Source organism: Castor canadensis, chromosome 14, assembly GCF_047511655.1.
Source record: "Castor canadensis chromosome 14, mCasCan1.hap1v2, whole genome shotgun sequence".
Taxonomy (NCBI): Eukaryota; Metazoa; Chordata; class Mammalia; order Rodentia; family Castoridae; genus Castor; species Castor canadensis.
In genome coordinates, this window is record NC_133399.1 from 75,219,262 (window position 1) to 75,231,183 (window position 11,922).

At 38.1% G+C, this 11,922-nt stretch overlaps 1 protein-coding gene across 1 annotated transcript; it reads right to left on the bottom strand.

Moving 5' to 3' along the window:
* Positions 1 to 265: 265 nt before the first annotated feature.
* Triml1 (tripartite motif family like 1) lies at positions 266 to 5,706 on the bottom strand. The gene is made up of 6 exons (XM_020187498.2): positions 5,299 to 5,706; positions 4,967 to 5,062; positions 3,696 to 3,926; positions 2,477 to 2,499; positions 2,201 to 2,298; positions 266 to 969 (listed from the first exon to the last, which is right to left on the bottom strand). Exons 1-6 carry the CDS (start codon positions 5,704 to 5,706, stop codon positions 419 to 421), a joined length of 1,407 nt encoding a protein of 468 aa, XP_020043087.2. The 3' UTR covers positions 266 to 418.
* Between the last annotated feature and the right edge of the window lie 6,216 nt (positions 5,707 to 11,922).

Consider the following 11,922-nt stretch of genomic DNA (forward strand, 5'->3'; position numbering starts at 1 on the left):
ATACTTAGCTCTGCACATAGGACAAAGGCACATTCAAACTGCAAAGTTTTTTAAGACTCAAATAAATAAATACACTTGAAAAATGACATGTGTTTATAAAACTGACCTGTAACATCAGGATTCAAGATAAAAGGGGCTACTTCTAGATCTGTGATTTTGAGTGACCAGCACATACATGGGGTAGTCCAGATAATGAATTCAGTTAGACACAGTAATGATCAGCATTCTCTTATTGGTGTTGAAGTAGATTTTCTAATTGGCTCTTCATTGTGGGCTCAGGTTTGTGAAAACTCTTTGGGGAGGGGGGTTGTCTTTCAGATACACCTGATGTGAAGACTTGCAATGCATTATTTGTTTTAATGAATAGTCACCTGGTGGTCCTAGACCTTGTCCTCAGTGGATGCTCAGGGCAAGTCCCTCAGATGTGACTATCCAATGAGCAGATGGTAATAGGGTCTGTGTTTGTCCCTTCATTGGGGAGGCAAGGGGAAAATATTGGCCTGAGAGCCTCTTGGAAATAAGCTGAAGGGAAACTATAGATGAGGGACTCATCTGTCACATTGTAGAATGCTATATGTCCCGATTCATAGTCTAAGAAAACACCGACCTTATGCACAGGCTCCCGGACGTGTTGACCTTTCAAAGGTGATGAGACCCAGAGACTATAATCATCTCCAATTTTTAAACCTATAAGTGAGAAGAGGTCCCCAGGGGGCTTTGGGAGATTTCCCTTTCTGCTCACAGAGTCCTTGCAGATGCCCACTTCCCACTCAGTCTTTTTCCCGACTTCCACCTCCCAGTAGTGTCTCCCACCAGTGAAGATCTGAGCTCCTAACACAGTGGCAGACTGGTCAAATCTTTCTGGGTTGTCAGGTAACTGCTGTCTGATTCCTCCATATCTCACACTTTTCAGATCCTCAGACAAGACAAGGTAGGCATTGGCTGTGGCTGGATCCAGAGTTACCTCTGCTGCAAGAAGAGAAAAGAATGAATCCTCCTTTGACATTCTCAGAAACCTCCTATATATATGTGGAATTTAAACTTAGTATTTAGCCCTATTCTTTAAGTATAATTTAGGTGAGAGTCAGGCATTCCTGAAGCTGAGGCAAGAGGATCACATGTTTGAGGTTAGCCTGGGCTACATAAAGAGACCATGTGTCAAATAAATAAATATAATTTAGATGAGTATGATGAGGGCACAATTGGATTTGCTTAGAATAAAATCTCTGGACTCATTTTTCACCGCTCCATAAAACAAAGAGCAGAAAAGTCAGGTGGAGAAAGATATTTGCCTGCTTGAGAGGAAGAATGGAACCTGAGAGTGTAGTGCAAAGCTGTTCTGTTTACAAGACAGTCTTAGAACTCAAGGCTATTTACCACTCAAGGATACCCTTTACTGTTGATATTCAACTTAGCCACAGTTTGTTCTGGTTCTTCAGTTGTGTTGGGAAAGAAATAAAGGCAATTATCATTAACTGAGCTCCTCTTAATGTGCCATGATTTTCTATGCATTATATCATTTAATCATTGTGATATTATTGATTTTCCTCATTTTTATGAAAAAAGAAAACTGAAGTTCATAAAGATTAGGAAACTTGCCAGGCACCAGTGGCTCACACCTGTAATCCTAGCTTCTTGGGAGGCAGAGATCAGGAGGATCACATTTCGCAGCCAGCCCAGCAAACAGATCACAAGATCCTATCTCAAAAAATACCCAACCCAAAACAGGGCTAGTAGACTGGCTCAAGGGGTAAAGCATCTGCTTAGCAATATGGGGTTCCTGAGTTAAATCCCAGTACTCCCCCCCAAGAAAAAAAAAGAAAGAAAAAAGTTAGGAAACTAATTTCAAGATTACAAAATTACTGGATATTTGTTTGCTGTTTTGGCTGTACTGGGGTTTGAACTTAGGGCCTCATGCTTGCTAAGAGGCATTCTACCACTTGAGCCATGCCTCTTGCCAAAGTTACTGAATGATTTGAATAGCAATTCCTAACCAGTATTTTTCACTTCTTTTCTCTGCTCAAGCTCAGACATGTCTATGGCTCCAACCTTGTGTTTGGTGCTAGCTCAAGATACCTTAACTGAGGGCCTAGGGTCAGATGTGAATATTTTTTGTTAGAGGCTCAGTTAAGCATCCCATAACATATGCTGAAGTTAACTGCATAGCTCTCTGGAAGTCTGACAAACCAGATTGGCTTACTGCTGAATTTCCTTAGCATCTCCCTCATTCCAGTGATGCGACACAAACTCAGTTCTGTGATGGTGGCTTCTGGACACTGAAGCAGGAGTGTCTCGCTCCTACAAGAAAGCAGAGATCCTCACTCTCTCCTCAGCACAGACCACATGGCCTGCTCCAACTGGAGAGTCCATTTCATTGTTCCCCAATAGCATAGACACTCTCATCCTGATCTCGGAATCAATTTCACCAGCACCATATCCTCATATCCTGCATAATTGAACACAGAAGGAGGCCTACCTTTCCAGAGCTCCTCTGACTTCCTAAGGGCATAAAAGAAAGGAGGATGGCATTAGTTCATCTTGATCATTAGCAAAACCTGAATATAGTCACAGAATGTATTCACAGAATCCCTTCCTGTGGTCCTGGAACACCTTGAGAGGAAGTGTGCAAGGCAGGAAAAAAAATCACCAATATGTTTTTGGTGAACATGAGATGTTCCTCAGAATGATGAGAAAATAATTTGTTCTTTATTTCATTCTATCACTTTGTCAAAACTTGATGTTACAAAGAGCCAAATAAGTATCTCATTATCCAATGCTTCAGAAAGGCGAAGGAGCAAAAGAAAAAGGCCGAGTGAGAGAGACTAAGGGGCTGATGGTGTAGCTCATTGGTAGAGTTCTTGCCTAGCATGTATAAGGTCCTGGGTTCAATCCCCAAAACCATCAAAAATAAAAACAATCAAACAAAAAAACATGGAGAGTAAGACTAAGCTTTATAAAATGGGAGTGATTCATTTGGAAGACACTAAATTAAATAGCAGCATCCTGTAGAACCAGTCGAAGACATAGACCTGAAGCTGGAATTTTCTCACATGGCTTATGTTTGAGAATATCCCGAAAAATGTAGTACCCTAGGAAGGTAGTAGTGCAAAGATGGTGAGAAAAATGGGCTTAGCGCATAGCACACCTGGATACTGCCACTTATTAGTTGCTTGACAGGCAAATCACCTTCTCGTCCTATGTCTGAATTTCTAATAAGTGATACTTGTAAACCTTTTTTGTAGATGACAGATGACAATCACTGTAATGTATATAGTAATAATGCTTATCTTCAACAAGCCTTTGAGAAGATCAAATTTAACATGCCCAGGACATAATCAATGTTTATTAATAAACTTAAAATATTTGATAAAGGTGAGGTTGTAGAGAGGCAGGTGCAGAAGAAATTATAGTATCATTGTGCCTGTTTGGGATCGGTATTCCTCCATTTTTTATTTTTGTTTTATCTCCCTTTTCAAGACTTTTTGTGAGCATATATTAATTGTACCAGGTAAGGTAGTTTTGTTATGACATTTCCATACATCTTCGTTAACCATATTCACCCCCTTTCTTACTCTCCAACACTTTAGATATATAGAATGTCAAAGCCTTGGGAAAACTACATTTTCTGGTGAATAAAGGAAAAATTATTTCCTATGTCTATTTATTTTTCCAACACCTATGAATTTTAGCCTCACCTCAAAAGATTCCAAAGTTGAGTTCTGACATGTGGACTCTATCTGCCTAATCATTTTACTTAGGCTTCTGATTTGCTGGGTCAGCTGAATCTCATTGTTCCTCAGTTTCTTCATGTTCTCTCTCTCCTCTTTTTCTAGGAGCTGGAGTTGGAGCTGCTCTTCTTCCTTCAGGAACTGGTGCATTTTCATATATTCTGACACAACCACCTGTTTAAAGGTCTTTGTCTCTTCCTAATGTCACACATACACCCAGAGACAGACAGAAAGAGAGATGTTAGTAACTGGAATAGCTATATCCATAGACCTTTAATTCTAACAAAGTCCTATAATAGTTCTACTGTGATAATTCTTGAAGCCTGACACATAATATTTATCTTGTTGAAAATGCAATGGTTTCAATAGTAAACAAAACCAAAATTTTCATGCCCAGGAGCTGTTATTCAACTGGAAGAAACCAAGAATAAACAGAGAAGATGACAAGTGGCAATCAGTACAATGATAAAAGATAAAGCAAAATTAAGGGGGAAAATTATGAATATGCATGTGTGTCCATTTATTCAACAAATATTTTGTCAGTGAAAGTAGGAATTGGGATCACATACTATAAATGAAAATATATATCTCAAATAGTTAATTTAAGATCCTGAAGTTTATTGAAGTATTCAGATATCCTCTTTTTTTTTTTTTTTTTTTTTGTGATGGTAGTAAGGTCTGAAGGCAGGCAAACCACCTGATCTCTGCCTCCTGAGTAGCTAGGATTACAGGCTCACCAGTGCCCGGCCATATAGCTACACTTTTATATCTAATTAAACATTTACTTCATTACTTTGAATTCTAGGCAACTCAAATCTAAACCTGCGGCTAACCTCAGGCATTTGTTTGGATATAATTCAAACTACTATTTTGCCTTTATATCCCTTACTCTTGATTTCTTTCTAATTTGCATTCTTTTTTCCTCAAGCATTGGAGCTACTACTTTTTAGAATCATTCATTCTGTGACTATAACCTTAATTTTAAATAAGTATATATGCAGTCATAATAGAGGTAACCAATGTTGTCTAGGTGCACAAAGAAGGGAAAATAAATAAGTCTGTCTTGGGAGCATGAGCTGAATTGTGTAATTCACACATTGACAAGCACAGGTTAACAGCCCAAAGCAAGGAACTGCATATTTTAGGACTAGGCCTGGAATCCTGACATTTCACTAGGTATCCCTATAGCCCTGCTCATAGAATCATACACAAGATCCAAAAATTTGACAGACACTGACCTTACACAGGATCACTCTCTCCTTTTCATGGGTGAGAATAGCCTGAGCTTCCTTCTTTTTTTTGCGCAAAAGATTTAGGATTTCCTGGAGTTTCTCCTGCAATGGAAACAAATTCTGTGGTAAATGAGCAGAGCACTGGGTCATGAAAAGACCTTGAAAACCAGTAACCAGAAGATGACAGGGAGACTAAATCAAAGGAGGAATGCAGGATCCATGCAAGTTTGTGGCATGGTACCTGAATGAGCACCTGTGACAGTCAGATAAAAATATTATAGGATTTAAGTGATGGGACCTTATTGTGTTGTGAGGTTGATAATGAGCACCCCTCTTACTTTGTGTTGTTCCTCAGCTTCACTTGAGAGATACAATCGGTTTACTCCATGATTTTGAGTTGAGAAAGCAGTTACACTCTGTTCATCATCAGAGAACACCCTAGTGGCTGATGGCATTCTCCCGCAGCTACTTGCTTCATCCTCATTCTGAAGTACCTGGGATCTGAGCTGCCTGCCAATGTTAGCCAGCCTCCCCAGTCGCTCATTAGCCTGAAAATGAGGGCCTCCCAAGGTCCTCCAGCACTCAGGACAAGACAAAGGTGTGTTATGCTCCTCCCAGCTCTTCAGGAGACACATTAGACAAAAGCTGTGCCCACACTCAGTGGTCACTGGGCTGTTGAAATAGTCCAAGCAGATGAAACAGGTAAGTTCTTCCCTGAGGTTTTCCATCAAATCTGCTGCAGACATTTTCACAAGGATGGAAATTAGCACAAGGCTACAATTCTGTTTTTGGATTAGAGAAGTCTTCCCTGTGACTCTATTGTTTTCTGGGTGATCAGTTGCTGTGTTGTTATTAGAAGAAACCCTTATTCTCCTCCATACCTGATTTCACCAATTGACATATACTCTCCCAACACAAAGCCAATTATGACTTAATGTGGAACCCTGGTACATTGTATTCATCATCAACCCCAAACTTTTCTTAAATCTCTCTCTATGCAAGACACACACTGAATAATTAGAATATTTTCTCCTCACACAGCTATGATTTTGAGAGTTGATTAATGTGTATATACAGCAGCATGAAGTCATTTAAACACATTTTAGGCTAGAAGGTTAGATTATTTCGCATAAACCAGTACAGAGGTTTAAATTATGGTGATTTCTAATAACTACTGAGTTGAAAGTATAGCCTTTTTATGTAACTATACTTATAAAACTTAGTTGAGGACTGAAAGAAGAAATCTTTAACATATACTCTTTTTCTTAGTAAGCCCTTTCTCTGCTTGACCAAAGTCTAAACTTTCTGTTCCCTTATCAGGCACTATGTACTTTTGCTTAAGTTTACTCATCCCAACACAATGTGAACTATTTAATGAAATTTCCTTCACTTTAGATGTATAATGAGTTATCAGTTATATTCATGACCCTGTCCTGCAGGCTATAGTACTCACCCGTTCACCATCATAGAAAGCATCTAAAATGACATTCTTGTTAGATGTTGCCTCAAGGGGCCACCATGCTATAGAATGGATGAAAAGTATTATATCTTAGTATAATTATAATTTTGCTTCTTCTTTTCACCCTTTGAAAAAATTTCTAAACTAAACTTTTTCAAACCCCTTATTCTCTATCAGTTCTTAATAGGTAGAAATTAAATAGTCAAATGTTGTTTTAGGCCTATGAAAAAGTAAATGTATGGTATAGAGACTGTGTACAATGACCACTGTGATTAGTGCCAAATTCTATAAATTCAGAGTGTTATATGCCCACGAGTCACTTCTTGTCATGGCCCACCTTCCACACATTGTATGCCAGAAAGTGAGATCTTAATGCTCTTCCTCAGAATCTGGTCAGGTTGACCTTCTCACTAGGTTCATTATAACATATTCCTATTTTTATTCTGTCTTCTCCAGCTTGGCAAACTTCCATGAGTCTCCACTAACCCAAGTTATTCCATTAATTTTTTTCTGACTTTCAAGGATCCAAATGATCTTTCTTTCCCACTTATCTCCAACAAGATGTTGGGTGTTAACTTCAACTTTGAGAAAAAGAAGTTTTCTGGCCCAAAATGTTTCTTCCTCTACCTCCTCTATCTTAGCCAAAACTCACCTTTCAGTAGTTATTGATACAAATGTTTCAAACATAGATCCCTTGTATAGAATTTGTGAATTATGAAGGTGAGAATTTAAGCTAAGAAAAAGAAACCATCAGAGCAAAGAGTTGTATCATTTTAAATAAGAAGAGAGGTGGCATAAGTCAGACATCATGAAACCTCCATTGCTTAGGTTACTTCTAGGCTAGTAGATGGGCACAACTTCAAAATACTGTTAGAGTTAGTCTTAAGTAAGGACCTATAATGACTCCAAATGCCACCACTGGAAAAAGGGTTCAGTATATCAGTCCCACACCAACCCAGGAGTCTTTAACATGGACCAGAATCATTAGAAAAGGTCTTACAGTAGAGGTGTGGTACATCACAGAGTCCATATTCCAATTTGGAATTGGGAGACTGGAATATTCTATGTTCAAGTCACACTGACCTATTCCATTTCACTTCCCTCTTCCAAATAAATTCCTTTCTTTTATAAGCATTTTATAAGCATAATATCTGTGTCTTATTCATCTCTGACCAGAACAGTTCTTTGCACATACCAAGGGTTCAGCTTATCTATAAAAAGTTTTAAGTTAGCAAATAAAGGTACCATATAATTATAGAATTGCATTCTTACTCTTAGCTGAAAACCAAGAGATCATAAAGCTCCAATTCTCTTCTATATATAGATAAAGGAAATTGAGGTTCAAATAAATTGAGTTGATCCCCTGATATTGAGGTCACATCAGTACTAGAACACTGGGTCTCCCTGTCATTCTCTTTTGTCAAAACATTATATTGTACCTCACTTGTTGACTTGCTGACCACATGAAAATTTCCAGTTATCTCAAAGAAATGAATATGGCTCAAGAGCCTTCGGAAGGAAATTGAAACAGCTAGTCTTTGGCAACACTCACTTGGGAATGCAGACATCTTTATCATCTCTCTGAACACACTAACTAGGCTTAGTTCATAGATGAAATTAATTCACAGAGTGATCTGGCCTTCCCAAAACATACTACATACCCTTCAAGGTACTACACTGCCAGACATGATTTCTGAGATCAACAATTCAAGTATCTTCTTTTCTAGCCTGTCTCATCATAGTAAAGTGATGGTAGAAATATCCCAAGAAGTCCACAGTGACAACTGTCACTGATGTGATTGGAGTGGAAACCAAATATAGAAAAAGAAACTTTAAAGATATCTTAGTAAAGGCAGTGAGCTAGAAGGGGCTTCTATGAAAAATACCTTGCATGAAAACCTGGTTTAAAAAATGTCTGTCACTTCATATCAGTGTGGAAAAGATAGATTATCTAGCCAATATGTTTGGACAAGTAGGGGTAGTCATGTGGAAAAATAAAGTTGGATCGTTACCTAACAACTTACCGCAATGTGTGTTCCAGATGGAGATGTGTGTGTATTCCCTCAATTGTGTATTTCTCCTTATATTATTTCCCTTTCTATTGCTTTTTGCCTTATTTATTATATTACTTTGTGTGGTTTTGTTCTAGATTACCGCACATGTATTTAGCAAGTAAGCAGAATAATTATTATACATAACTATTAAACAAGAATGGAGCTCATGATGAGAGGAAGTAATTGTTCACATAGCAGAAGTTTAAAATGAACTACTTAGGGAGAGCTTTTTAAAGCATGCTTAAATACCACAGAGGAAAGGATTAATAATTTTAATCACTAAATGCTAAAGACTTCCAAACAGCAAAATTAATAACCAAATGAGTTTTTAAATGAAAATCATAAACACAATCATAGCAAGTATCATATACCTAATCTTAAATAATGAAAATGTCTTACACGAAAATATACTTAAAATAATAGCTTTTATTATTATTATTGTATAGCCTTTAAAAGATAGCAGATTCATTTGTACATGCTGACATATGAAAGCCATTATATAACAGCAAGGGAAACATATATTTTTGTCCCCAACATAGTTTAAAAATAAATAATAAAATCCATATGTATGTATATGTATTTTCCTACAAAAAGGAATTCATGTTGCTAATGTTGATAACTGAATCTGTGTATATGAAGCTATAGAAAATCTATGAAATTTCACAGCTTTAACAACAAAAGCACAGGCACTGGAAGCAAAAATAGGTAAGTGGGGACTACATCAATGTAAAAATTTCTGCACAGCAAACAGTCAACAAGATGAAAAGGTGATCTATGGAATGGGAGAGAGTATTTGCAAACTGTTCATGAGATAAGGGGTCAATTTCCAAAATATAAAAGGAACTGATAACTCAATGGCAAAAAAGCCACAAAAAGAATAATCTGACTTTTAAAAGTACTAGCGATTTGAATAGACATAATTCCAAAGAAGACATACAAATAGCCAACAGATACATGAAAAGATGCTCAATGTCACTAATTATGAGAAAAATTCAAGTCAAAAACCACAAGGATCACCTTGTATCTTTTAGGATAGCAATTATATAAGCTTATATAAAATATAAGCTATTATGAAGAAGAGAAGAGAAAAAGACAAGAAGTGTTGGAAAGCTGGGTGCTGGTGTCTCACACTTAAAATCCTAACTACCTGGGAGGCAGAGATCAGGAGGATCAAGATTCAAAGCCAGCTAGAGCAAATAGCTTGTGAGACCCTATCTCAGAAAAAAAAAATCACACAAAAGGGGTGGTGGATTGGCTCAAAGTGTAGACCCAGAGTTCAAACCCCAGTATTGCAAAAAAATGTATAAAAATACTGTATTGTATGCTTAAAATTTCATCAAGGGTATATCTCATGTTTAGTGTTCTTCCCACAATAAAACAAAATTTAGCAATTAAATAGTAATGAAAGATAAACACCAAACTGGCAGTGTTTGTTGTGGTGAGATTGGAATATTGGAAAGAATTGTTCTGTTTTTTATTTTTGTTTTGTTTTGTTTTTGGCAGTACTGGTGTTTAAATTCAGGGCCTTGTACTTGCAAGATGGGCACTCTACACTTTTGACATGCTTTCAAGCCTTTTTGCTTTAGATATTTTTTAGCTAGGGCCTCGCATTTTTTTGCCTGGGGTTGACCTGGACCATGATCTCCTATTCATGCTTCCTATGAAGCCAGTATGGCAGGCACATGACACCACACTCATTTTTTTTTGTTGTTGAGATAGGGATCTAGCTTTTTGTCTGGCTTGTTGACAAGCCTCCCAACACCTGCCTTCAGAGTAGCTGAGATTTACAGGCATGAGTCACTATACTCAGCCCATTTTTACTTCTTTCCCAATAAATTTTTGTAGAAACATCCAATTTTCAAAAAATTTAATATGTTAATCAGCATGTTTTCATGTTTTCAGCCAGGAAATGTGACGTGCCCCCTATAGTAAGCACATTAATGAGGCAATTTTCTTCAAGTTGAAGTATGAAATCATCTTCAAGAATCTATCTCAACCATAATATAAGAAATATTTAACAGTTCATCATTCCAACAGGTGGGTTTTTTTTTTTAATTTAACTAACAGGTATTGTGCCTGTATTATATAGAGAGTAATCAGCTTAATGGTGAAAGTGATGTTACTAAAATAATTAATCTTCTTTTGGGAGCAAGAGATATGTGAAAGGAAAACAAAGAAGAGAGAAAGAGAGAGAGAGAGAGACAGAGACAGAGACCAATAAAGAATCTGCAACCTCTATAAGCAGCAGGTCTTTATTAGGGAGAGGAAACCTGAGAGAGAGCCTCACCCATCAGAGTAACACTCTGAGAGGGGCTGGAGTTTTTAAGCATCCTGTGATGGAAAAGGGGAGGTTGGAAGGGGATGGGCATTAGAAAAAATGACTGTGACGAGGGAATGGGGGAAGGTGCTGTACATTATTGCGAAGGTCATTGGAAATGGGCAGCCAGCCATATGTGCTGTTTTTCCTCTGGCTCTTTTATCAGAGGTAGCCATGTTTGCATTGTTCCAATGTTTCTCAATACCCCAGCATTCCAGGCTTTTTATTGTGTGTGTGTGTGTGTGTGTGTGTGTGTGTGTGTGTGTGTGTGTGAAATAAAGGGCACTGGTCTTCTATCTACTTACTGCTGGCCAGTGACTATGTAGGGGGTTGTTGAGCCTGGAGAGGTTGTAGAAGCATGATGGCTTTAAATTGTTCTCACGAGGTAGCCCAAAAAAATGGCAGTAATACACTCCTGTAAAAATCTTAGAAGGATATTAATAAGACATGGTAGAAACATTAAAGCCAGACAAAAAAGGATGAAAGGAACAGCCAGTGGAATGAGCCATGGGTACAAGGAGGAAAGGATATTAGTAGACTGTGAAGATGTTAGCTGTTGTGCCCTATCTTTAAGTTTTTTTACTCCGTGTCTAACTATGCCAGATTTATTGGTGAAGAAACAACAATCCTCTCCTAAGAAGAGGCATGGCCTGCCCTTTTCACCTGTGAAGAGATCTAATCTCTTCCTGTTTTGTTGGACCATTGCTGCCAAAGAGTCAATCTGATCCTGGATTGCAGAAATCTGTAAGGCAATATCATTAAGGCTTTCTTTTAGAGCTGTGGATAGTTTTTGGAATTGGCTGATTGACACCCCTAATCCAGCTGATCCTGTCCCAATCCCAGTTAAGAGGCCCAGTCCCACTACTGGCGGGGGTGAGTCTGATATCTCTTTTGTGTGTATAAAGCTGACAACGGTGACAGGAATGATTTCTGAGTGAATAGTGTAGACAACAGGGGATTCAGAAAAACAAGGGTTCAAATTCCCATCCAGTTAGTGGGCAGACGTGTGTATATGTGGGACCCACAGATTCCTGTGAGGGGGGAGAGGCAGCTCATTAATTCGAAAGAGAGGAGGGGTTCCATCTGCACTTTGTTCTCTTTCATATGAGCAAAATAAGATGGAGGGAGGCTG

Excerpts from the sequence above, each read along its gene's own strand:
- Triml1 (XM_020187498.2), bottom strand. The coding sequence starts at position 5,706 with ATGTCTGCAGCAGATTTGATGGAAAACCTCAGGGAAGAACTTACCTGT. Across the intron at positions 5,063-5,298 it reads AAGCTGAGGAACAACACAAA|GAGAAACTCCAGGAAATCCT; the intron begins GTAAGAGGGGTG and ends TTTCCATTGCAG. Across the intron at positions 970-2,200 it reads GATGCTAAGGAAATTCAGCA|CAGAGGTAACTCTGGATCCA; the intron begins GTAAGCCAATCT and ends CTCTTCTTGCAG.